At 37.8% G+C, this 27,820-nt stretch overlaps 1 protein-coding gene and 1 long non-coding RNA gene across 2 annotated transcripts in view; one reads left to right on the forward strand and one right to left on the reverse strand.

Moving 5' to 3' along the window:
* Positions 1-9,356, forward strand: part of PRIM2 (DNA primase subunit 2) — a 291,593-nt gene extending 282,237 nt beyond the window's left edge. Inside the window, exon 14 of the mRNA XM_028510638.2 lies at positions 8,757-9,356. Coding sequence (XP_028366439.1) covers positions 8,757-8,981 — 225 coding nt within the window. The 3' untranslated portion in view covers positions 8,982-9,356. The remainder of the gene's footprint in view (positions 1-8,756) is intronic.
* On the reverse strand, positions 808-25,147 carry LOC118500224. The gene is made up of 3 exons (XR_004902780.1): positions 24,775-25,147; positions 5,652-5,659; positions 808-956 (listed from the first exon to the last, which is right to left on the reverse strand). It is a non-coding gene; the product is annotated as an uncharacterized LOC118500224 (long non-coding RNA).
* Between the last annotated feature and the right edge of the window lie 2,673 nt (positions 25,148-27,820).

The raw sequence follows: 27,820 nt of genomic DNA on the forward strand, positions 1-27,820 counted from the left end.
AAATTATAGGTCAATATCACTGATGAGCATAGATGCAAAAATTCTCAACAAAATATTAGCAAACCAAATTCAGCGATACATTAAAAAGATCAAGTGAGATTTATTCCTGGGATGGAAAGTTGGTTCAATATTTGCAAATAAATTAATGTGGTACAACACGTAAACTGAAGGATAAAAATCATCTCAATAGATGCAGAAAAGCATTTGACAAAATCCTCCAAACATTTATGATAACAACTCTCAGCAAAGTGGGGATAGAGGGAATAGACCTCAACATTATAAAGGCCATGTTGTGACAAACCCATAGCTAACATTACACTCAGTGGGGAAAAATGGAAAGCTTTTTCCTTTAGATCAGGAATATGATGAGGATGTCCGCTTTCACCACTTCTATTCAACATAGTATTGGAAGCCCTGGCCACAGCAGTCAGACAAGAAAAAGAAATAAAAGTCATCCAAATTGGAAAGGAAGACGTAAAACTGTCATTATTTGCAGATGACATGATACTGTACATAAAGAACCCTAAAGATTCTACCAAAAAACTATTAGAACTAATAAATGAATTTAGTGAAGTAGCAGGATACAAAATTAATATTCAGAAATAAGTTGCATTTTTATACACCAATAATGAACTATCAGAAACAAATTAAGAAAATTCCATTTATAGTTGCATCAAAAATAATAAAATACCTAGGAATAAATTTAACCAAGGAGTTAAAAGACCTGTTCTCAGAAAACTTTAAGGCATTTAGGAGAGAAATTGAAGAAGATGCAAATAAATGGAAGAATATACTGTGCTAATGGATAGGAAGAATTAACATTGTAATGTCTATACTACCCAAAGCAATCTATATATTCAATGCAATTTCTACCAAAATACCAGTGGCATTTTCATTGAAACTAGAACAATTAATTCTAAAATTTATATGAAAACACAAAAGACCCCAAATAAGCCCTGGCTGGCATAGCTCAATGGATTGAGCGCAGGCTGTGAACCAAAGTGTCGCAGGTTCAATTCCCAGTCAGGCCACATACCCGTGTTGCAGGCCACGGCCACCAGCAACTGCACATTGATGTTTCTTTCTCTCTCTCTTTCTCCCTCCCTTCCCTCTCTAAAAATAAATAAATAAAATCTTAAAAAAACACACAAAAGACCCCAAATAGTGGCAGTTATTTTGAGAAGGAATAACAAAGTTGGAGGTATCACAATACTTTATATCAAACTATACTACTAGATGATAGTAATCAAAATAGCATGGTACTGGCATAAAAACAGACACATAGATCAATGGAACAGAATAGCCCAGAAATAAACCCACTCCTATATAATTAATTAATCTGTGACAAAGGCAAGAATATACAATGGGGTAAAGAGAGTCTCTTCAATAAATGGTGTTAGGAAAACTGGACAGATACATGCAAAAATATGAAACTAGACCACTTACACCATATATAAGAATAAACTCAAAATGGATTAAAGTCTTAAACATAAGACCAGAAACCATAAGACCCCTAGAAGAAAACATAAGCAGTAAACTCTTCAACATCGTTCTTAGTAATATTTTGAGTGGGTATGTCTCCTTGGACAAGGGAAACAAAAGAAAAAAAAATTGGACTACATCAAACTGAAAAGATTCACACAGCAAAGGAAACCACCAACAAAACAAAAAGATACCCTAATGAATGGGAGAAGATATTCACCAATGATACATCTGGTAAGGGGTTAATATCCATAATATATAAGGAACTTCAACTTAGCACCAAAAACAAACAAAAAAAACCCCTCAAACAATCCAATTTACAAAATGGCCAGAGGACCTGAATAGACACTTCTCCAAAGAGGACATACAGATGGCCAACAGACATGAAAAGATGCTCAAGATCACTAATCATCAGGGAAAGGCAGGTTAAAACCACATTGAGATATCACTTCACACCTGTCAGAATGGTTATTAGTAAATCTACAAACAGGTATTGGTGAGGATGTGGAGGAAAGGACACCCTCATGAACTGTTGGTGGGGTTGTAAACAGCCACTATGGAAAACGGTATGGAGTTTGCTTAAATAGTTAAAAATAGAACTACCATATGACCCAGCAACCCCACTTCTAGGTTTATATTTGAAAAAACCAAAACGCCAGTTTGAGAACATATCAGCATTATTTAGAATAGCCAACATATGGAAGCCACATTAAGTATTCATCAGTAGATGAGTGGATAAAGGAGAGGCGACACTTTTAAAGCATGGAATAGTATTACTCAGCCATAAAAAACAATGAAATGTTACCATTTGCAACAGCATGGATGGACCTAGTGGTTTCCATGCTAAGTAAAATAAGTCAGATAGAGAAAGACACATACCGTATGATTTCACTCACATGTGGAATGTAAAGAACAACTTAATAAATAGAAACAAACTCATAGAAGAAAAAATTGAGGTTGCCAGATGGGAGGGGAGTTAAGGGCCTGGTTGAAAAAGATGAAGGGATTGGGAAATACAAATTGGTAGTTACAAGATAGTCACAAGAATGTAAAATAGAACATAGGGAATAAAGTTAGTAATATTACAGTAACTATCGTGCACTGGACTTATCGGGGTGATCACATCATAGGTTGAACTAATACAGTATTGAATGTCAACTGCAGTTAAAAATTATTAAATAAATAAAATTTATTTTTACAAAATGTAAAGGACTAAATGCCAGTAAAATAGTAAACAACAGATTCTTATTAGTTTTATCAGAATCCCTCCAGATAAGCCATGTTTGATATTTTCAGCACCAGATTTACATAAATCTTTCTCCTGAAGACTGTACTACTTAATTTGCTTGCTCAGCTTGAGAATGTTAATTTTGTATATGTTTTTAATTATTTGTGGATCCTTTTAATTAACAGGACTCAGAACTTTAAAAAATCAAGGTCTATTATTCAAGTTCTTTTCTTTTTAATAAGATGAAAGATAGATTTAAACACTGATTTTGTGAGATGTTCACTAAAAAGGGTTTATTTAGTTCTCGGTTGCTTTCGTAGTCTCTTTCCTATTAGTTATGCCTACCAGAGCAGTACTGTTATTGTCAGTGTTTAACACCTGCCTTAAGTTAATAAAGACATTGAAAAGACATGTCTAAATCCTCGCACATGTAGAAATGGTCTAACTGAAACTGCATATAGATCAATGAAGTAAAAAGGCTGTTCGTGTTCACTGGATGTCTCATTATAGATTTTTAGTTGTGAATATCTCCACTTATTCTTTCTAATCTATTTAAAAAACAGAATTTTTATTGTTAGGTTTCTGCCATTCTGCCTGCCCCTCCCCTCTCCAAAAAATAGCCCCCTATGTTTATTTTCCTGAGGCCTCTATAATCAAACTCACTTTAATAAAAGTTCTGAAAATAAACCAGTTAATTGATACCATTTACAGCAGCACTCTGATAGTTCCATATGGCTTTCTTGGTAATACCAGCTGCCTCATTATAAGCTGTCATTGCAAAACCTCTTGATTAAAACCCAAACATCCCATAGGTAAAACAATATTGCTTTCATTCCTTCAAAATCTACATTTGCTGTGGCAGAAATACAAGACTATGCTTACGTGAAGGTCACCGTGTACAAATGTGTTGATTCCAAGCAAATGTTTGAGAGAGATTCACTTAGTGGGTGTCAGAAGCTGGCCTGTTTGAAACTGTTTTCCTCAGTATTTTTAGGGAGCAATGTTTTGTACTTTCTTTCAACATACTCCATTGTAAATGACAACACTAGGCCTTTTGTACATTAATCTGAATTTTAATAGAAAATAATCTCTTTAGAAATAGACCTCTTTAGGCACTGAGTCATTCTGGATACTTATTTTCCAAACAGCTGAGCATAAGTTTTTTTTCCAACCATATAAATCTCTACAGATATCTCGTTAAAATCTATCACATATTTTCCTGCAATTTAAACAGGATGTACCAAATACAATTAAGCTTTTTAACAATAACTCAAGGTTATTGGTATGAATATCGGTCAGGATGCTGGGCTGGAAGCCACCATCATCTCTCACTTGGATCACTGCAGTAGCAGCTTCCTAACTCATTCCCAGCATCCGCAACACGCACATCATTCCAATGCTTTCTCCTCTACACAGCTGCTCGAGTGGTCTTTAAATAGAAGAATCTGGTCATTTTAGTAACATGCTCTTTAAAAGCGTTAAGAGGCTTCCCGATGGCTCTTAAGATGAAATCCAAGATTTATAATGTAGTTTATAGAGTCCTCCACCCAACCCCTTTCTTCGAGGCTCCAACTAGACTGATCTTGTTTAAATCCTGTATAATTCTTTGGGAATTCCAAGCTAATATGGCAGAATGAAAGTGCCCTCTACAATTTCCCCCTCCCAGTATGTAACAAAATGTACAAAACATAATAAAAAAATCATTGACCACAAAGGAAAACATCACCAATAGCAACCAAACAAGAAAAAAGGCAAGGAAAGAAACAAGATTCACAGCAGGCAACAGTGTGAAAATTCTATTTCCAAATCCAGAATGAAACAAACAGGATTTTTTTGTTTGTTTTATTTTGTTTTAATGAGGAATAAAGGGAAGAGCTACTGACTGGTAAGCAGAAACAAGTGAAATTGGGAGTAACTTTATTCTTTTTTCTAATTTGATTTAAAATAAAATTTATTTTCATTCAGTTTGATTTATGCTCCTCACCTTCCACCCCAAAAACCCTGAGTTTATTTTCCTAAGCAAGATGAAAAGAAACTGACTGGGAACTTACATTTAGTAATGTCATTTAATGTCTTTGATAGGTTCTGTGATTTTAAGCACAACAACCTTTAAATGTAAGTGAAACCAATTTTATCATAAGCTAATTATATAAACAACAGTTAGATTCCTATGGCATCTCATCAATGTTGTAACAAAATGACTTATTTGAGGACTCCTGTACACTTCCTTTAGCCAAAATAAAAGCGAAAGAAACACTCAAAAGACAACCCTTTCTAGACAAAAATACAGTGCAGTAAATAGAAGTAAACGCTTCATAATTTCATTATGCTGTCAAGTAACTTAACAGACCATAAGGTGAGTGATACGAACTTAAAATGAGTTAAGAAAGGGCAATTGTAGACCTAAGAGAGAAAACTGAAAAACAACATCACACAGAATCATGATACAGGCCCTCCTTTTAAGACTTGGCACTGTGTTAATTTGTTAATAAGAATATTAATTAAATGGGGATTCATAAAAGTCAAACATTTAAATGTCATTTATATGCTAATTTTTTTATGTAAGGGCAAAATCTTTTCTTGAGTAAAGTTTTCAGATTGGGATTCAATTTCATCGTTTTTTCATAAATTATACCCCTAATACATCATCACGAAGTTCTACTTTGAGTTTCTTTAAAGTGGAAAAGGAACTTAAAGATACATGCAAATCAGCATAATCTTTTCCCCCATCTTTTGGGAATTCAAGTTTTTTTTAAGTGATACCTTTCTTGAGCCTTTGCATACGTTTAATTTAGAATTCATAGAACCAACCACTCTTTATTTTCACATTCATTTTTCTTGGGTTCTCCCCATGGCAGCCCTATAATGTAACCACTGTTATTGCCTCCATTTCATTGATGAGGAAACAGGTTTATTAGGATGACCATATTTTTTTATCCACACTGAAGTCTAATAATTCAGTTTAATCTACAGAGTCATCTTGTCTGGATAAATGTATCAGAAATTTAAACAACTTGAAGCAAAGTGTACAAAATCCTCAATATGTAATTATAGGACATAATGCTAGATTCTTTTTGTATGAAATAACACCATTATGTTTTGTGTAATCATTATAGCCAGCTTTAGCTCTAAAAATCATATTTGTAATGATAAGATTGTATATTTATTTAACTTTGCTTAACACATTTTAGAGCAATTAAGTGATGTAGTCAAAGAGCCTGAATTCTAATTCAGACCAAATCAATTCCTAGTTCTGTGGCTCTGCATAAACCCTGTAATCTCTTCAGGTTTCCTAATATGTGCATGGGGGGAGTTCAGCTTAAAGGAGCCCCAAGATCTTTCCAGTATAATATTCTCTATTTATAGAACATAAGCCTTCTGATTGAAATGTGCTAGGCAGTTGACTTACTTTCCATTAAATACTCTGTAAAATGCAAACTTTTAATTTAATCTCCCTATTTTTAATGAATGAGATGAAAATAAATCTAATAAAGAAGTTCACAAATTACTGCATTGTTAGTAAAAATCATAGATGTACTATAAAACATTCAGGAAACATTTTGAAATTAAGCAGCAAAGTAGTAGATAAAAATTTGTTTAGTTACCTGCGTAATAACTCTTAAATCATTGTTTATTATCAATCTGCTATATGCTGAAGTTACAGTAAAATTATTGGTCCAATGTGTATCAACAGTTAACTAAAGAGAATCAGAAAATCCCAGGGTACTGAGTATTACCAGAAAGGACTGCATTTCTATTTACTGGCCCACCCGTTAAGAGGGTTCATTCTGGACCGTGACAGCAGGTCCTTTAACCCCCTACTAATCCATTTTAGTCAACTATAAGATTATACACAGCTCTAACCACATAGCTCTGTCCCTTCTTAAGGATTGTAAATGACTCCCTGTTGCCTACAGGATTAAGTCTAAACTATTATGTGGCCTGGTTTTCAAGGCTCTCCAAGGTTTGACCCTGGCTTATCTTTCCAGCCTCATTTCCTGTTATTCTCCTTTGTGTTCCCTTCACACCAGCCCATCTGAGCTACTTCCTTTCCTGGGACACTGCCTGTTCGCATTCCTCCTGTCCTCCTGTCCTCCTGTGGCTTGTATTGCCCTTGACCTCATTATCAGCTTTCCACTTTCTCCATCTTTCCAGACTTAACTTATGTACCAACTGCTTCCTTCACAAAGCTTTCCTTGATCTCCCCAGCCAGAATTTCTCTCTAATGTGATTAGAGTATATTAGGTCTTTATCTTAGCCCCAATCACTTCTTCATTCTTGATAGATGTTTTTAAGTATATGACTTATTAGGCTGGAAATGTCTTCAGTGTTAATCTTAGTCAAATACATTCTTATATGTGGAAACATGACTAGTTCATACATGGCCTTATACATATGAAGTCTTCAATGAATGTTCCATGTAACACTGGTTAGTTCTGCATCCAACTTACCAAATATTTGTTAGGTATCTACCATATGCAAATCACTTCAGTACAAAGAGTGAAACATAAAAAGGTTGATAAAGACAGATGACCAAAAGAAGTGTAATGATTTCTTAGTTTGTAAAAAAAATATGAAATGAAATTACCTCCCGTACAACAACAACAAAAAGCAACAAAATAGCTCAAGCAAAATGGCATTTTTGGTTGGCGACTTCAACGACAGAGGCAGAGAGGGCAGGGATTTGAATCAGGCTGTGTTACAAGTCACTGAGTCAGTCTGACCCGTTGGTTGAATGTGAAGAAAGTGACTCATGCAGGAGGTTCACTCTCAGCAGAAACTTCATTGTAAGTGTTATCTTGCTCTTATGCCACACCCCAGTATAAAACACCAAGAGTTAATAAAGGTCTACAAGTTTTAGGGACTGAATACAATGTAAAAATATTGACCTTGGCACGGGAACAAGGCAGCTGAGCATACAGTTAGGAGCATGGGCTGTGCTAAGTCACATCCCACCTCCAGCCCTGTCAGTGAGTGCGCTTGGGCAGGTGCCTAATCTCTCCCTTTCACGGGGCCTCATATGAAACACTGGGAAAGCACAGACAACTTTCGTTCAGAGGGCTCCGGTGGAAGTTAACTGGGTTTACGAGTACACATGTGCAAATTGTGTGTGTGTGTGTGTGTGTGTGTGTGTGTTTATGCCACTTAGAACAACTGCTGGCACATAATGGGCATTAAGTAATTGTTAGCTACTATTAAAGAATATATTTTTGTTCACCATTAGTAAATTTTAGAATCAAAATGTAGAAAAAGTAGTGCTCACTGAGTCTTCAAATAAAAAAGGTATTGATACCTTTTAATTGATACCCATTTGAATGTTCATTGACTACCAAAGGCACAGAGTAATGAGTAATTTGAAATGATATTCAAAATTTAATTTTGAGTTGAATGATAGTATTTAAGAAAATAAATCGTATAAAACAATGAGCCTGGTCATGTTTGCATAAAGCAATGATAAAAATTGTGAAAAGAAACAGATTTTCTAGACAAAGAGCTGAGAGAGTCCAAGACTGGAATGGAGACATTAACGTTAAATTAGGTTGCTTTTTCAGAGTTTGTGTTATACTTCCTGGGGTTGCTTATGTCAAATTTGTAAATAAGCTCCAACATACAAGGGGTCTCAGTGGTGTCTGTGCTTATACTTATTCCCCGGGACTCTGGAGTATTTAAAGATCCTTTTGCCTTTTTTTAAACAACAAATACCTATTGACTGACAACGTGCCATCATTTTGCTTGGAACTGCCTTTCAGCCACCCAAGATGTTGAGTAGGAATTGGATGTGGAACTAGATGGTTGGGGAACTGGAGTTAAGTGCAGAGGGTTGGGCTAGAAATACAAATGCAGGAGCCATTCATGTTTAGGTAGTGGTTGAAGGTCACTCGGAATGAAATGTGGGTCATGGACTGAGTGTTATGAAGGAGAACTGCTAGGATCCATGTTTCAAGTATTAAATCGATTTTTAATGAGGTCTGGCACAGTTTTTGAAGCCCTTTTATTTATACTTTAGCTATGTATTAATGTGATATACATTCACTTCCCCGTACAGGTAGATGATTGTGGCTTTTCTTTGAATCATCCTAATCAATTCTTTATTGAGAGCCAGAAGATTCTAAATGGTGGTAAAGACATCAAGAAGGAATCCGTCCAACCAGAAACCTCTCAACCCAAACCAAGTGTCCAGAAAACCAAGGATGCGTCATCTGCTCTGGCCTCCCTGAATTCCTCTCTGGAAGTGGACATGGAGGGACTAGAAGATTACTTCAGTGACTGATGTGTGACCCTTTATCTCACTAGCTTTCATTTCATTTCATTGCTTTTCTCTTTTTTAACCTTTCTGTTTAACTTCTCCTTCCACCCCACCCCAATCTAATCCATCTATGTCTCAAGCAGGTTTGCAGGTTAAAACGAAGATCTCCACCATATTTTGCTTTAACAGCAGGGAAGAAGGAAAATTTCTCTTGAAATCTAACACTTAAATGGTGTGTTACTTTAAGTTCTGTTTTAGTAGGTTGAAACAGCTTTCTAGACTGGTTACAGTTCCCTAGAAACAATATAGTGAAAACAACTTTTATTTTAACGCTCATCATTGTAATTTTGGTCCAGCCCTATTTTGGATCATTTTTGTTAATAAATATCAAAATGCATACAAGTGTGTCTGTGTGTAATTGCAGGAGTCATATTATGTCATAACAGATTAGACATTACGTTCATTTTTAAAGTGCCACTTTGGAATATCCAACAATATCAATTACCAGTAAAGATTTTAAACAAGTTTTCTTTTTTTTTTTTCTTGACTTGGCTATTTGTGGTTGTTTCCTATCAGCAAAAGAGCTTTTGCCCTTTTGAGTGGCAGAAAACTCTACAGAAATGAACTATGAATTAAGATCAAATGGAATTTTTGTCAGCTATGTAAGTAATGAACAGAAGTGTTCTGTTATGTAAAATGATGCTAACTCCTTATCTGCTATCATTTTCCATTCACTCTGGGGGCGGGCTCACAAAGAATAGACAATTACTAAAGACAGTTGTGAGGAAAGTCTGAAGTGTTTCCCCATTCCACCCTCCAACTTTCATACCTTATTGTTTCTGTGGTCACTGCGTTGCCAAATGGGTTTAGTAAATTCATTAAGCTCAGGAATGAATATTCTGGTATTTATAGTCACCCCTCCTTCCAGTGCCCGCTGTGGGATTTAGTAAACGTTGTGGACAATCACAGGCATAAGAACGTCATGCGCTGCACTTTCTGCCCTGCAGAACAGTCCGTTTGGAGGCCCTTGTCTAACGCACTTCCTCCCAGTGGTCCTCCTCAGCTGGAGGATGTGGGGGAGGGGGTGGCTCAAAGAAGGGAGAGCCTGTGGAAATGCAGCCCTTCCTCATCTCTTAACTTGGATTATGTAAACATAGCAGTCTGTTTCAGACCTCTTTTCCTGGTGAAGAAGGGTACTTTCCCTTTATCTTCTTGAATCTGATACTAACTAAAGTGAAAAGAGAACATTGTATTCAGAAAACTAGACTGTTGGAAGCGCCACATTTTAAATTCCATGGAAAACTGCGGCAACATGAAAAGGATATAAGCAGGATCAGATCGTCGGAGCCTAAAAGTGTCAGGTGATCAGGTTTTTACTTTAAACTGCTGTGCAAAGATTTCTTGAAGTATTTTGTAATATATAATTTCATGAGATAACCATCTGAACCTTTACTTGTCTTTGTGAATTATTATTACCTAGTTCAGAAAATAGTATTATTCCATTACAAATTACCCCTATAACTTTCTCCCTTCTGAAACCATCTGCTATTCTTTTATCATTTATAGTTCTCAACAGGAATCTGATGATTGCCTACCACTTTATCCATGAACTGCAAAACCACCAGTCTTCTTTTCTTTTTTAATGTTAAGAACAAGTGCTGCATGGGGCTGTTTTAACCACAGAATTAAATTAGCTTTAGAAAGCCAAGCACAGAAATGTAGGTCTCTGTTGTATTAAAAAGAAGGGAAATATTAGAAGCAGTCTCACCGCTGTAATTCAATGAGAAACCTTATGACAAGATATTTCATATCTGGCAACATTTTGCAAGGCTATCTTTTTCTACTGCCTCATGTTCACCTTCTTTATGAAGCCGGTGCTCCCACCAGCAAAAAGGACAGAGCCATTAACAGCACAGTATATGTGTCTTAGCTGACTTTTTATTTTATACTGGCAGCCCCAAGAATTTATCATCCTACTTGAATGTTTTATATGTTTCTAGTCAAACTACAAAATAACACTAGTTTAAATATTAGTTGTATTACAAGTTCAATTTCTTTGTAATAAGACTTGATCTCCTGTCATGTATTATACAGAAGAATATATAAATATTTTGTGAAGTCTGTAGATTAGAGGATAGGGGTAAAAGGTTTATATAAGACGACAGAAATTAATGCCTTTTTGGTGCTTTTTGGAGTTGGAAAAAGCAATTTATTTTTCATGCTTCACAGGTCTTGACAATTTTGATTTGTTTTCTTTGAAAGCAGACCTGTTTGAATCAAATGATGTAGGAAGGACCCAAAAGAAAAATCAAAAGCCTGCAGCCTCTCTTCAGAACAATGGCCAATGAAAAGGAATATGAGTCTTCCAGGTCTTTTAGCTTCTAGTTTGTTACGACTTCTTCAGAGAGGAGAGGCTATATGATTGTCAGAGACAGAAGAAGAAACAGGAGAGGAAAGAGACTAGGCTGGAAATTTGTAGCTGGCTGAAGCAATGATATTGTTAGTGAAGAGTCTTATATTTCTTTCATTGTTTCTCCATGTTTCTTACACTGCCTGTAGAGTACAAAACTCTTAATTGCAATGTGCATAAAAGATCACTAGGAAGGTTTTAAGTAAACTTAGGACCACCTATAATATTGTAGAGTGATAAAAGTGAATAGTTGTGGATTTTGAATGAGAGGGAGCCAAATAAAGCAATGGGAAAGATCTTTAATTCATATAGAATATTAAAAAGCTGAGGGATTTCTTCTCTCGCTAAAAGCATTCAGAGTGTTTGCTGGTTACATGTTGCTGTCTCACTGACACTCAGGGTCTTTGCAAGCAAACTTCTGTAATTCTTTGCAAAGAAGAGAAAGAAGCTTCTGGGATTTAAGCTTGAAAGACAAAATAAGACAACTCTCAAGTTCTGGTTTGGTTTGAGTCTACTGTTTGCAAATTTAATCAGGGTCTTCCACAGGCATCAGCTTGACATTAAACGTAAGTGCCCATTAAAGTGAGGTTTGACAGCAGTTCTGAATGTGAAGCTCAGGCTGAGGACATCTTTACAGCTGGAAGGGGAAAAAAAGTTGAGAAGCCTCAAACCACTGTGGTAATTAGATCCATTTGTTCACTTCTTTTCTAATGTTGGCACAGGGAGGGGGAGAGGTGACACAGAGGCAAGAGAGGCAGGAACTGGAAAGGCAGCCCAGTGCTCCCCGTGGGGTTTGTGCAGAGTCCTGTGTAGCAACAAAAAAATGGCAAATATCCCTTCTGACAAGTAAGTAGCATGGGAAAATTATTTTAAGAACTTTTGGGGAGTTTGTCTTTCAACACACAGACAGAACTGCAGTGTGCGAATGCTGCATTTTGAATAGGTGGGCCTGGCTGGTAGTTGGGCCCTTTGGCCCATGCACAGCACTACTAGGCAGTGGCCTCCCAAATGCGTTGTGGGCCCGAAGAGTTAGTGTTTCTCACCGGGAAGTGTCACCTGCTACATTTAGGCAATCACTTATTTACCCAAACCATCTGGCCTTCTCTCCAAAACTGAGTTCCTTTTTGAGAAACAGCTATTGCCCAAGTCTAAGACTTGTCACCATAATTGACATCGTAAGCAATTAGCTTTGGGACTCCATGGTAATCTTGTCATCTATTAGGAAATTATCTTCCCACTCCATCTGACTTTCCTGCCAAAAGCGACAGTATTTCCACTTACTGGATTTGCTTTCTATCCCGTAAGCTCTCTCTGTCCATTGCTTCATCATGACATTTTATTTTCTCCAAGAATTATCACTGTAGAACCTAATCAAAAGCTAAAGAATATCTCTGTATATAAAGCTTCTGAATTTCCCCTGAGCCTTCAGTTGCAGTACCGACCGTTTTTTGAACATTGATGACAAGGTAGTGAAACAACACTGCTAATAAATGGATGATGGATTTTCCAATTCAGCCCTGCATTTCAAGGTATTCATTCACCCTAACAGAACTGTGAGGCTCTTTAATGGTTTTTGATTTTGTTTCATTTTGCACTGAAAGCATAGAAAGAAAATAAATTCAGCAAATGATACCTTTAATTTAAGACTCTGTGTAATAAGAAAACCAACCATCTCATGCAAATTTTCCTAATTTCCCCCTACCTTGTTTTTTTTAAATTATAGCATGCACTTGGGTCATAGAGTATACCAAGATCATTACTGACTAAAAGGACATAGTGCTACATGCTTCTCTTCTACCTTCCCTTTCATTGCTGAGGATCAGAATTGTGATTTAATAATCCTCTTCCACCCTTAACTCTTGGTTCTCTTTAGAGTTCCTGCCTGGTGCTCTTCTCCACAAGTCTCCCTGGGTGATGTCATTCACTCCCATGGTGTTACTTCTCACCAACATGCAAATAGTTCCCAAATCTGTGTCTCTAACTCACATTTCTCTGAGCACAGACTCATCTATCTGACTGCTGCTTGGGCTTCTCCATTAGGATGTCCTACCAGTGTCTCTAATGTGTCCCAAATCAAGCCTGTTATCTTTCATCCCATGAGTTTGTCATTGTAGAAATTCTATTCTGAAGTGAACTTTGACCATTCTCTTACTTTCTCACTTTTCACATTCTTCACACATCCAAGTCCAGTCGATTCTGATTTAATACCAGTATGTCTGAACCCACAGATCTCCGCTGGGGGCAGTTTTGCCTGCAGGGGACATCTGGTAATGTCTGGAGCGATTTGGGGTTGTCACGCCTGGAAAGCGGCCTGTTACTGGCATCTGATGGGTAGAGGCCAAGAATGCTGCTCCTCAGCGATTCACAGGACAGCCCCTTACAACAGGAATATCCAGCCTAAAATGTCAGTAGTGCATGGCTGAGAAATCCTAAGTGTCTTCTTCTCCTCTCATTATCACTTCGAGCTTGTATTTATTACCAGTGACCTTTTAACTTACTGGCCTGGTCTCCATTTGCTTCTCCCGGTGCCTGTTTCCAATTTCCTCCCTAAAGTGTTTACCTTCTTTAACACAGCTCTCCCTCATGTACATGAAGTCTAACTCTTCACGATTTCACGCACAAGGTCCTTCATGACCTGACCTGACCTGCTGACCTCTCCAGTCCCATCCATTGCCATCCACCCTCTTCTGCCATCCAAACCTGTGATTTAGCCATCCCAAACAAGCTTGTCCTGCACGTTCACCAGGCTCTCGTCTCTGTCACTTCTGCCTAGAGCATCCTTCCATTCCTTGTCCTGCTAACTAACTACTGCTTCTCTGAGGCTCAGGCTAGTTACACATTCTTTCATCCGTCTCTGATAGGCCCTGTGTAGGTTCATTGTTCCTTTTAGGCCACCTAACACATTTCTATCACAGTACTTAGGTTTGTAACAACCTATTTACTCATGTTGCCCTTCACTGGACTGTAAAGTTCTTAAAGGCAGGAACTACATCCAGGAACTCTGTCACTTTCATATTTGAGTCCTCAATAATGAGCAGTGTCTCTAGTTTTTAGCATCATGCATGAAATCTTGGGCACTTAGGAAATGTGTGTAGGGTGGAAGCTTACTTAGTTTTCCCACAGGAATCTCAAATCCTGAGTTTCCACAACTACAAATCCAGGGGTAGAATGGACTTGGGGCCTCAGACTGGGGCTGTCTCTTACTGTGTAATCTTGGGCAAGTTTCTTAATTTCCCTATGCTTTATTTGCTTCACCTATGAAATGAAGATAATAATTGCATCCATTGCAAGGGTTATTCTATTAGAATACAAGGTCGTATTAGAGCAGTACCAATACAGCTACAGCTCTCAGAACACTGCCTGACTCATGGTAACACTTAGTAAACGCTGGGTGTTGCTGTTTGATAATCAACCCTACAAGCAACTGTTATACGTGGGTCCTTCCTGATGGAGGGGCATTCATTCTGAGGGATTCTTACTGAGAGTGATCTTTCCACGTGCACTATGCTGTAGTAGGTGGGGGGAGGGGCACCAAACAAGGTTTTAGTAAAATGAACTGGTGTCAGTGGATTCACCCTTTGACCACCTCACCTTGATGCTTTCGTAGCCAGCAGGAGAGATGGACAGATGGCAAACTGCAAACCTGGAGGATTTCCTACCCGTGGCAGACACCACGGTGTGAAAAGTTGCTGGCAGGACGTCACAGAGTACTACTGGTCCTTTGAAAGGGAAGGTTCAAGGCAAACTGAGCTTCAGTATATAGAAAGCATCCTAAAATGTCCTCTGTGGAGGTTGTGATAATTCAGTGATGCCCGTGCACTGCCTAGTCTATAAGCACTATAAAAGTACTTCCGTGAAGATCAAATCAGGTGCTACCACAGCACCTCTGGAGGTGGATAATAATAATCATCTGCATTTTCTCTAAAAAATAAAGTGACAGGTGGAGAGGTTATGTCCCCTGATCTGGGGCACACAGCCCCTGATGGTATCAGGCACCGTGACTCCAGCCTCTGCACTTCACTGTTGCTGTTCACACTGAGTTACCTCCAGAGCAGCGTCACGGCCGCTCAGCACAAACTGCAGTCCCCAACCAGACCGACTTCTTCTGTTGTCTTCGTCAAGTAACCCTTTTGCTTCAATTTTCTTATCTGTAAAATTGGGATGATAATTACCTACATCTCACGTGTGGTGTGAGATTAAATAACTTATCAAAAGCTTTGTATGTGGTCTGACACACAATAATCTTTAAATGTTAGCTATTTTTATATGGGGGTTCTATTAAATTTTATTTAAAGAAAAGCTTTGCCCAAAATAAAATTTGGAAACTACAATAGAATGTTTCATATTAAAGGATGAGAATTATATTTTAATTTTGCTCTACAGAATAAAAACTTCATAACCCTTAGATCTTTAAATAAAAGCAAACTACAGACTTTCAAAATTATAAGGAGTTCCTGCTACCAGGATTTCTCCTAATTGTGGCTTCCTTGGTATCATGAAATCATGTAGAAAAAGTACAGCCAGAACTGGCAAACAAAATTATAGGAGATTTTATATGCCTTGTGTTGTTTATAAGCTTCTGAAGAATAGTTAACATATCCTCCTCATGCCCTGGTCAGGGTTCTGCACTTTTATTTGCTTGTCTCTCTCATGGCATCTTCTATCATCTCAATCAATCCCCCTCCCTGGACCACAGCCGTCTATCTCCCATAACCCACGTGATGTGGGCTGTCAGTCCCATAGAATTCAGAAAGAAGCTTTGGGCTTTTCTCATTTGGGTCCCATCCAGGCCTCTGTGCTATTGTGGCAGATGCCCCCTGTCAATAGTTTTAAGAAGCAAGAAGCTTTGGGATATACCAATTTCTTGGTACTAAGCATCCATATGTAATATCACTTAAATCCATATGTAATATCTTTAGTAAATTGATTTGTACATCAAAATAAGATAAGCACCAGAGTTACATACAGCTTCTAATCCATATATAAATAGCAGGCTGCAAATAGCACCAAGGCAAAAGGGAATACATATAGCCTCTGGGTGACTTCCCCCTTACCTTGGGAAAAGTAGCCCTATCCATGAAGGTGGTGTCCATTGTTCAGAAGGACAAAGATATGGAACAAGGCTAAGTGCAGATTCCTGCCACTTAAATTGGGAGAGTACAGCCCACCCCAAATCTATTATGTATCCTTCTTTGAAGCCTACCTGAAAGCAGGCACTTTAGAGCTGTCCTATTTCAGCCTCTAACCCAATATAGTCATATCATCAGCTGGAGGACTGGTAGTCTCTGCCACAACTGCTCAACTCTGTGAGTGTAGTGCAGCAGCCACTGTGGACAAGACATGAACTGAGTGTGCAGCCTTGAGTGATAAAGGCCTTTGTCTCTGACCCAGGAATTTTTCATGTTTACTTTCCAGTATCTATACAGTTGTGGCAGCCTCAATTATTACCTTACAAATAGGATAAAATTTCATAAACTTCACAGTTTATGATGATTCTACCAGCCTGTATATTAGTTCACTAATGCTTTATTGTTTTTAAACCTAAACCTGCCATTAAACCTATCTATGGAGATTTGAACTTCTATTATTGTAATTTTTTAGCTCTAGAATATTCACTCAATTCGTTGTATAACTTCTAGCTCTCTATTAAAACTCCCCATCTAATTATCAATTTAAAAATTAACTTTCATAGTTATTTTATAGCCCCCTTTTAATTCTGAGACTATTGCCTGTGGCTTTATTTCTCTTGTTTTTTTTCTCTTGCTTTTTGATGATTTCATCTCCAGTTTGCCTCATAAGTTTTGATTATATGTCAGAATACAGAAAAAATTGCAGAACTAATTTCTCTTCCTTCAGAAATGATTTACGTTTGTTTCTGTGAGGCAATTAGGCAGTGGTGTATGACCCTAATCCAGTCCAGGGGCTGAAGTGGTTTAAGGCAGGGGTCCCCAACCTCTGGCTGCAGACCGGTACCAGTCCAGGCCTATTAGGAACCTGGCCACACAGCAGGAGGTGCACTTGAATGTAATGCGCTTGAATCATCCCAAAACCATCCCCTGGCCCCCACACCAGTCTATGGAAAGGCTGTCTTTCACAAAACCTGTGTCTGGTGCCAAAAAGGTTGGGGACCACTGGTTTAAGGCATGATTTTGGTCTTTGGAAGGGCTAATCTATTCTTTACTTTGGACATCCTCCTAAGGTTTAGCTTCCAGGAGTCCCAGCTGAAATCCTTGGATGTTTACCAACAGTTTTAGGAAGACTGAACTCTAATTTTAGTCTTCCCCAGCCCATAAACCTATGGTAATCTGTGCTCAGCTTTTCAGCCTCCAGGTCAGGAGCAGATGATGAAAATCCAAACAGGAATGGATATTGTTCATGGCTAGAACTCAGAACTGAAAGTTCTTGTTCAAGATGGCAATACAGGAGATCCCTGAACTCACTTTTTTCCATGGACACACCAAACCTATAGCTACACTATTTCAGAGGTAACTGTTAATTTTGAAATAATTCCAGAAACTAAACAAATGACTCCTATACATTATACAAACAAGAAAAAAAACCCCACAAACACATTGTAATGGGTAGAAAATGCTGAGACACAAGCGCACCATGAACCCCATTTCCAGTACAGTAACATAAAATCTGGAGGATACTCCCAACTCCCAGCTTCTGCCTGAGAAGTAAAGGACTTGGATCCTACACCAATTTTAAAACTCCAGCCTGACAGGCCCCCAAAATTCTAGTTCTAAAAGCCAGTGGATCTAGGACCATGGGACCTGCAAGAACATCGTAAATACAGTACCTGATTTCTAATCAGATGGGGGCAAAGGTAAACATGGTATGTGTCCTCACACAACCACATCAAAATTACAACTAAAATATAGAGTGAACATCACTCAGAAACATCAGAAATTGAGTGGAATAGAAGTCTGACAATTACAGAATTAAAGAAACCACAACTATCTAGGCTGGTAGGAGGGCACAGATGTGGAATGGGCTGGTTCCACATCCATATGTGGTGGATAAAAATTCAGGAGGGATATCTCGGGAGCAAGGAGTCCCAGCCCCACACCAGGTCCCCAGCCCAGAGTTCCAGTGACAGGAAGATAAGTCCTCATAACTTCTGGCTTCAAAAACCAGTGGGGGTTGAGTCCACGAAGAAACTTCCAGAGTCTCAAGCAGTTCCCCTTAAACAACCTGCACACAGGACTTAGATTACTCCTTCTGAGCTCCAGTACTGTGGTAGCAGCATGAAAGGACCAGTGGCATAGAGGGATGAACTGAAGTGCCTGGCATCAAAGTGGGAGCTGGGGAACAGCTTTCTCCCACACAGAAAGGTGGGCAGAGACCGCTGTCACTTTTCTGAGCCCTCCACTGACAGAGCCACAGAACTAGCAGGCAGGTGCCATAACTGACACTCCATCAACCTGGCTAACACTATTTGCCCCACTCTGGAGATCCCCTCAGACTCTGTCCCACTCAGCTTATGGGACCATCAAAACTGTTAAGAGTGACATTCCATATGAATGGCTGTTTTTGCTCATGCTTCACAACTTTCTAAATCCAATGAAACAAGCAACAGCTAGCCTCAGTGAGCCCGCAGCCCCTGTATCTCTTGCTAAGTGGCTCCAGCACTGGCACTAGCAGCAGCTAGCCTAGATTCATAACCTGGGAATCTCCAAGCCCAGTACAGGTAGCAGCCATCTCAGATTGCTTTATAGCCCAGGCAGGGTAGCCCCAGGAAGAACACAGGTTGGGGCTGACCTTGGCCTGTACCACCCAGGAAACCTCAGAGCCTGCACACTCAATAAACAGCTACAGACCACACTGGAGCATCACCACCCTGCCACTGGACCATGGAGGTTGGTGGTCAGTGGTCACAGCCAGTCTTCACAGCTGGCTGACCTGGGTATATCTCTTCCATTGACCTGCCCACAGCAATCAAGGCTCAACTAAAAGAGGAGGTTGTACTCAGCATATCTCAAGTACCCAGCTTGGGTGATAGGGAAGACTGTACCTACTGGACACTATAGGATTATATTAGGCCACAGGGAGTCATAACAGCTCTACCTAATGTATTGAAACAAACACAGGGAAGCTTCCAAAATGAAGAGACAAAAAATATGACTCAAATGAAAGAACAGATCAAAACTCCAGAAAGAGAACTAAACAAAAGGGAGATAAGCAATCTATCAGATGCAGAGTTCAAAACACCAGTTATAAGGATGCTCAAGGAACTTAGTGAGGACCTCAGCAGCATACAAAAGATCCAGTCAGAAACAAAGGATACACGAATTGAAGTAAAGAATAATGTACAGGGAAATAACAGTAGAGTGGATTAAGCTAAGAAACAAATCCATGATTTGGAACATAAGGAAGCAAAAAGCAACCAATCAGACAACAACAATAAGAAAGAATCCAAAAAAAAATAAGGATAGTGTAAGCAGCTTCTGGGACAACTTTAAGTGTTCCAACATTCACAAGGGTCAGGCTTCTAATTTAACGTAGTGCTAGCAACCTATTCTGATCCTTTCCTAAGAATCAGTGGATTCGCTCTTCCTGCCTTCCCTCAGCATCACTCCACATGACTTCTGTCTCTGTGAATGGAGGTTTTGCATGTTTGTGGTACCCTGGCTTTTTGTTGCTGCAGACTAGAGGACATATACCTTGATTAGCCTCACTCTAGTGGCCAGGCAGGGCTTATATTCTTAGTTTCAATAGATTTGTAGTGAAAAATGAATTAAGTTCTTAACCAAATATCTTTCCAAGGCTCATCAACAAAGAGGCAGCAGACAGAAATACTCAACTAACATTCTTCCCCTGAAAGGTCTATTTGCATATCTTAAGAGTTGCAGCCTGTAGGTCAGACTTCAAGTTTTGTACACATCTAGGGGCTGACAGCTATTCTACCCAGAGATTAGGGAAGTCTGCTGGTACCATCTTGACATTCTTCCTGTGGCCAGATCCACATAAGTATTTCCATGGAAGGAACTTTATGCATGTGATTATGGGGCTCTAGTTTTTTTTTTAATTGTTTTATTGTTGTTCAAGTACAGTTGTCTGCATTTACCCCCCACTGCTCCACCCCCACCCCAGGGCTCTGGTTTTTGTGACTGGCTCAGGGGCACAACCTTAATCACCTAGCTCTGGTGGCAAGTAGGACTTGATTTGAAAGGTCCCCCAAAGCTTGAATAAACAAAGAAACAGTTCTTATCTTGGTAGCTCCTCAGGGCTCAATCGATACAGAGGAAGCAGACAAAAATGACCACCTCCTAGACTTTGTCTAAAAGGTCTATTTGCATACTTTAGAGCCACTGTCAGAGGGTCTAGTTTCCAATGAGCCTGCATTTAGATGCTGACCGAAATCCTCCTCTTTAGTATGCTGAGAGTCTTGGCCCAGCATCAACTATTGGGAGGCACTAAAAATAAAATAGGCTACTTGGAAAATCACAAAGGTTTGAGAGACAACCAAGAATGGGGCTGGACTGAATGATAAGCTTACTCTCTTATAGGAGACCACTCTGTCAAGACTGAGAGAGGTGGGTGTTTAATGCATGGAGATAAACACAGAGAGTCAAGAAAAATGAATAAATATAAAAATATGATCCAAATATGAAACCAACATAAAACTCCAGAAACAAACCTTAAAGAAATGGAGATAAGTGATTTACCTGATACAGAGTCCAAAATAATGGTCATAAAGATGCCCACCATGGTCTGAAAAACAATGTATGAGCAAAGTGAGAATTTCAAAAAATGAAAATAAAAGAGTACCTAAGAGAAATCACAGAGCTGAGGAATATAATAACTAAACTGAAAACTTCAATAGAGCTGTTCAACTGCAGACTACATTAAGTGAATGAAAAGATCAACAAACTTGTAGTCAAGGCAGTTAAATTCATCCAATTTCATAGATGCTAACTAATATCCTCCACTACTGGACACTGATGGGTCTTGGTACAGCTCCAATTATTAGGATCTACTAAAAATAAAATAGGCTGCAAAATGGATAGACAAAGAAACATGTCCAAAATGAAAGAACAGGAGAAATCTCCAGAAAAAGAGCTAAGTGAAATGAAGGCAAGCATTTTACCAGATATTGAGTTCAAAATAATGGTTATAAGGATGCTGAAGGAACTTAGTGAGGACTACAACAACATGGAAAAATGACATAGAAACCATAAAAAATAACCTGTCAGCACTGAAAAACACAATACCTGAAATGAAGAATAACTCTAGGAAATAAAGAGTAGGTTAGATGAAGCAGAGGACTGAATCTGCAATTTGGAAGACACGTAATGGAACAAGCCCAATCAGAGCAAAAGGAAAAAGAATTTTAAAAAATAAGGATAGCCTAAGGGATCTTTGAGACAACATGAAGCATATAAACATCCGCATCATACAGGTACCAGAAAGAGACGAGAGCAAACAAAGGACTGGAAACCTATTTGAAGAAATAATGACTGAAAAAATTCCCTAACCTGGTGAAGGAAAAAGACTCACAAGTCTAGAAAGCACAGAGTCTAAACAAGATGAATGTAAAGAGGCCCATACCTAGACACATTGTAATTAAAATGGCGAAGGTAAAGACAAAGAGACAATCTTAAAAGCAGCAAGAGAAAGGCAGTTACCTACAAGGGAGCTCCCATAAGACTGTCAGCTGATATCTCAACAGAAACATTTCAGGCCAGGAGGAACTGCAAGGACCTACAAGCAAGACTACATTATCCAGCACGGCTATCATTTAAAATTTAAAGGAAAATAAAGAGCTTCCCAGAAAAGAAAAAGCTAAAGAAGTTTGTTAAGAGCAAACCACTATTAAAAGAAATGTTAAAGGTCTTATTTTAAAAAAAGAAGAAAAAAACAGAGACACATAGTTAAAAAAATAAAATGACAATAAATACGCACCTATCAATAATCACTTTAAATGTAAATGGCTTAAATGCTCTAGTCAGATGGCACAGGGTAGCTGAATACATAAGAACACAAGACCCATATATACTATCTACAAGAAACCCACCTCAGAATCAAAGATACATATAGACTAAAAGTAAAGGGATGGAAAAAGATATTTCATACAAATGGAAAGGAAAGAAAAGGTGAGATAGCTATATTTATATCTGACAAAATAGACTTTAAAACAAAAGCTATAGTAAGAGACAAAGAAGGACACTACATGATGATGAACAATCCAACAAGAGGCTACAACCCTTGTAAACATTCTCGCAAACAACATAAGAGCACCTAAATATGTAAAGTAAATCTCGATGCTGGGAGAGATCATTAGAAACACAGTCATAGTCAGGTATTTTAACACCCCATTGACATCAATGGATAAATCTTCCAAACAGAAAATCAATAAGGATACAGCAGCCTTAAATGACACACTAGATCAAATGGATTTAATTAATATCTTCAGAGAATTTCACCCCAAAGCAGCAGCATATATGTTCTTTTCAATTGTACATGGAACATTTTCTAGAATAGACTACATGTTAGGACACAAAATGAGTCTCAATAAATTTAAGAAGACTGAAATCATATCAAGCTTCTTCACTGACCATATGGTATGAAACTAGAAATCATTCCCAAGAAAAAAACTGAAAAACACACAAAGATAGGGAGGCTAAATAACATTACTAAACAATGAATGGGATAACAAAAAGATCAAAAGGGAATTAAAAAGATACCGTGAAACAAATGAAAATGAGAACACACGCACCCAAAATCTACAGGATGCAGTGAAAGCAGTCCTAAGAGGGGAATTATAGCAATACAGGGCTACCTTAAGAAACAAGAAAAATTTCAAATAAAGGATTTAACTGTACACTTAAAGAAACTAGAAAAAGAACAACAAAGTCCAACATGGGTAGAAGGAGAGAAATAATAAAGATCAGAACAGAAATAACAAAAGAGTCTAAAAAATTACAAAAGATCAATGAAACCAAGAGCTAGTTCTTTGAAAAGATAAACCAGATTAGAAAACCTTTAGTCAAACTCATCAAGGAAAAAGAGAGAGGACTCAAATAAATGAAATCAGAAATGAAAAAGGAGAAGCAACAAGTGACACCAAAGAAATAAAAAGGATTTTAAGAAAATATTACAAACAACTATGTGCCAACAAATTGGGCAATCTGGAAGAAATGAATAAATTCCTGGAAACATACAATCTTCCAAAACTGAGTCAGGAAGAATCAGAAACTCTGAATAGAATGATTACAACTAATAAAACTAAAGTAATTAAAAAAAAGATCTCCCAAAAAACAAACATCCTAGACCAGATGGTTGCATAGGTAAACTTTACCAAATATTCAAAGAAGAAGTAACATCTATCCTTCTCAAACTATTCCTAAAACTTCAAGAGGAAAGAAGAATCCTAAACTCATTTTATGAAGCCAGCATTATCCTATTTCCAAAATCAGATATGCTATAGATGAAGAAAATTATAGGCCAATATTCTTGATGAACACAGATACTAGAATCCTAAAGAAAATATTAGCAAACTGGATCCAGCAATACACTAAAAAGATCATGTTCAGGTGGGATTTACTCCAGGGATGCAAGGTGGGTAAAATATCCACAAGTCAATAAATGTGATACACCTAATAAAAAAATGAAGGATAAAAATCACATGATTATTTTCCACATGGAGAAAAAGCACATGATAAAACCCAGCACCCATTTATTATAAAACCTCTCAGCAATGTGGGAATAAAAGGATCATACCACAACATATTAAAGGCCGTATATGAGAAATCCACAACCTACATTATACTCAATGGGCAAAAACTACAAGTATTTCCCTTAAGACTGAGTACAAGACAGGGATGCTTGCTTTCACCACTCTTATTCTCATAGTAATGATGTCCTAGCCATAACAATCAGATAAGAAGAAATAAAATGCATCCAAATTGGAAAGGAGGAAGTCAAACTGTGTTTATTCACATATGACATTATATTGTATATAGAGAACCCTAACATTCCACAAATAAACTACTAGAACTGATAAATGAATTTAGTAAAGTAGCAGGATACAAAATAAATATCCAGAATCAGTTGCATTTATATACACCAATAATGAACTATCAGAAAGGAAAACTAAGAAAACAATCCCATTTACAATTGCATCAAATAAAAATAAAATACCTAGGAATAAATTTAACCAAGGATGTAAAAGACCTGTATTCAGAAAATTGTGACACTAAAAAATGAAATTTAGGAAGATACAAATAAGAGGAAGTGCATTTATTTGTCATGGATAAGAAGAATTAACACCATTAAAATACCCATACTACCTAAAGCAATCTATAGGTCAACACAATTCCTACCAAGATACCAATGATATGTTTCATAGAACTAGAACAAATATTCCAAAAGTTTACATAGACCCCAAATAGCCACAGCCACCTTGACAAAGAAGAATAAAATTTAAGGAATCATGCTATCTGGTATCAGACTATACTACAAGGTCATAGTAATCAGAACAGCATGGTACTGGCATAAAAACAGACATATAGATTAATGGAACTGAATAGAGAGCCCAGAAATAAACCCACACCTTTAATGGTCAATGTATATTTGACAAAGGAGGCAAAAACACATAAAGGGTTAAAGATGGTCTAAACAATAAATGGTGTTGGGAAAATTGGACAGATATGCACAAAAATTTAAATTAGCTTACCTTCTTACATCATACAAAAGGATAAACTCAGAATGGATTAAACACTTAAATGTTAGACTTGAAACCAAAAAAAACCTATAAGAAAACATAGGCAGTAAATCTTGAACATTTATGGTAGCGGTATTTTTTTTCTAATATATCACTTCAGGCAAGGGAAACAAAGAAAAAAATAAACAAATGGAACTACATCAAACTAAGTTTTTGCACAGCAAAAGAAACCATCAACAAAATGAAAGACAACCCATTGAATGGGAGAACATATTTGTCAATGATACATCTGATAAGGAGTTAATATCCAAAGTTTATAAAGAACTTATAAAACTCAACACCAAACAAAACAAAACAAAACAACAATCTAATTTAAAAATGGGCAAAGGACTTGAATAGATACTTCTCCAAAGAGGACATACAGGTGGCCAGTAGACATATAAAAAGCTGCTCACTGTCACTAATCATCATAGAAATGCAAATGAAAACTACAATGAGATATCACCTCACACCTATCAGAATGGCTATTATGAATATATTAACAAACAATTGTTGATAAGAGTGTGGAGAAAAGGGAACCTTCATGCACTGTTGGTGGAAATGTAGATTGGCACAGCCATGGTGGAAAGTAGAATGGAGATACCTCAAAAAATTAAAAATGGGACTGTCTTATGACCCAGCAACTCTACTTCTGGGAATTTATCTGAAGAAACCCAAAACACTAATTCAGAAGAATATATGTACCACTAAGTTCACTGCAGTGTTATTTACAATAGCCAAGATTTGGAAGCATTCCTAGTGCCCATCAGTAGATGAGTGGACAAAACAGCTATAGGACATTTATACAATGGAATACTGCTCGGTCATAAAAAAGAAAGAAAATTACCTTTTGAGACAATATGGATGGACTTGGAGAATATTATGTTAAGTGAAATAAGCCAGTCAGGGAAACACAGATACCACATTATTTCACTTACATGTGAAATCTAATGAACAAAATAAACAAACAGAATGAAACAGACTCGTAGATACAGAGAACAGACTGACAGCTGTCAGAGGTGAGGAGGTTGGGAGCCTGGGTGAAAAAAGTAAAGGGATTAATCAAAAAGAAAAAAGGAAAGGAAAAGAAACCATATAGAGAGACAACAGTATGGTGATTATCAGAGGGAAAGAGGGTTGGGGGGAGGTAGAAGAGGGTAAAGCGGGGATAAATGGTGATGCAAGGAAGCTTGACTTGGGGTGGTGAACACACGGTGCAATATGCATGTATGTGTTGTAGAAATGTACACCTGAAATCAATGTAATTTTATTAACCAATGTCACACCAACACATTCAATAAAAAAAAGAATAAAATAGATTGCTTCGATTCCCACAAAAGTTTAAGAGACAATTAAGAGCTGGGGCAGTGTTGAATGATAAGTTTCATCACTTACATGAGGGCACTTCTTCAAGACTGTGAAGGGAACTGTTTTATATTTGTTTGTTTTATTCTTACCTGAGGACATGTTTTTCATTGCTTTCAGAGAGACAGGAAGGGAGAGAGAGAGAAAGAGAAAGAAAGATCAATGGGTTTCCTCCCATACACACCCCAACCAGGGATCAAATCCACAACCTAGGTATGGGCCTGGACTATGAATTGAACCTGCGACCTTTAAGTGTACAGGATGATGCTCCCACCAACTGAGCCACACTAGCCAGGGTGAGAGGCAGCTGTTTTATCTAATGTACAGGCACAACACAAAGTGTCCAAAAAAATAAAAAATAAAAAACAAAGGAATATGTTGCATATGACCACCAAAAAGGCAAGATAAAAAACTCAGAAAAAAGTTTTTAATGAACAGAAAGAGATAAGTGATTTACCTGATAAATAGTTCAAAATAATGGTGATAAAATTGCTCATTGAGCACAAGAAAAGAATGGATAGAGAATTTCAACAAACTTTTGGTATTTCAAAGGTAATCTCTCAGGGTTACATCAGTCTGTCGCCATCAGGTTTTTGAATTATTGTGTAGATTAAGAAATGGCACCTACTAGGAAGGAATTGGGAATCTTGAGATAAATGTTTGTATTTGTCCCAGACCTGAGTTTTCTGTATACCTACGTAATTCAAAGAAGTTCATTAGCTTGGTTATCCCCTGTCAAAACAAAAACAAAGCCTGAAAATGATATCCATCACATTTCTAACAAAGTATGTATCAGCACCCAGATGGCCACAGTTCAGGTAAAGCCAGCTATAGAGGGAAGAGGATTCTTCCAGAAAGGAAGCCCTCCCTATGCGCATAGGTTATAACAGGGAAAGTAGCATACTACGAATTTCTGTAATAAATTGTGTAAGGTTTGTGTCATAAATTGAGTCATAAGAAATACTATGCATGGTCTTTTTTCTGTAATAAGATTGTTACTGTTGGTCTAGAGATTTGCCTTATTCCCATTATGACTTCTGGAAAGTCTTTCTGTATCTCAGCATTTACTGCTGATCAGACCAGGATGGATGTGCAAATATAATTCAGATTCCATCCTGCAAATGACAGGTAGTGTGAGCTGGGACGAGTTGGCTACCTGCTGTGCAGGAACACCCACTCTGGTTTCTCATCAACCAGCCTTTCCTCAACCTCCATTCTGCTGCCAGTACATTTTCCACCTAGAAACGTGTCAACTCCCAGCTGTTGCCTAGAGGAGTAATTCACAGTTCCTTTGACAGGCACATAAGGTCATTTACAATTTGGCCTCAACCTAATTCACTCCTTTTTCTTCCTGGACGCTGTAATCCTGTGCCCTACATT

This window comes from Phyllostomus discolor, chromosome 4 (assembly GCF_004126475.2).
Source record: "Phyllostomus discolor isolate MPI-MPIP mPhyDis1 chromosome 4, mPhyDis1.pri.v3, whole genome shotgun sequence".
Lineage (NCBI taxonomy): Eukaryota > Metazoa > Chordata > Mammalia > Chiroptera > Phyllostomidae > Phyllostomus > Phyllostomus discolor.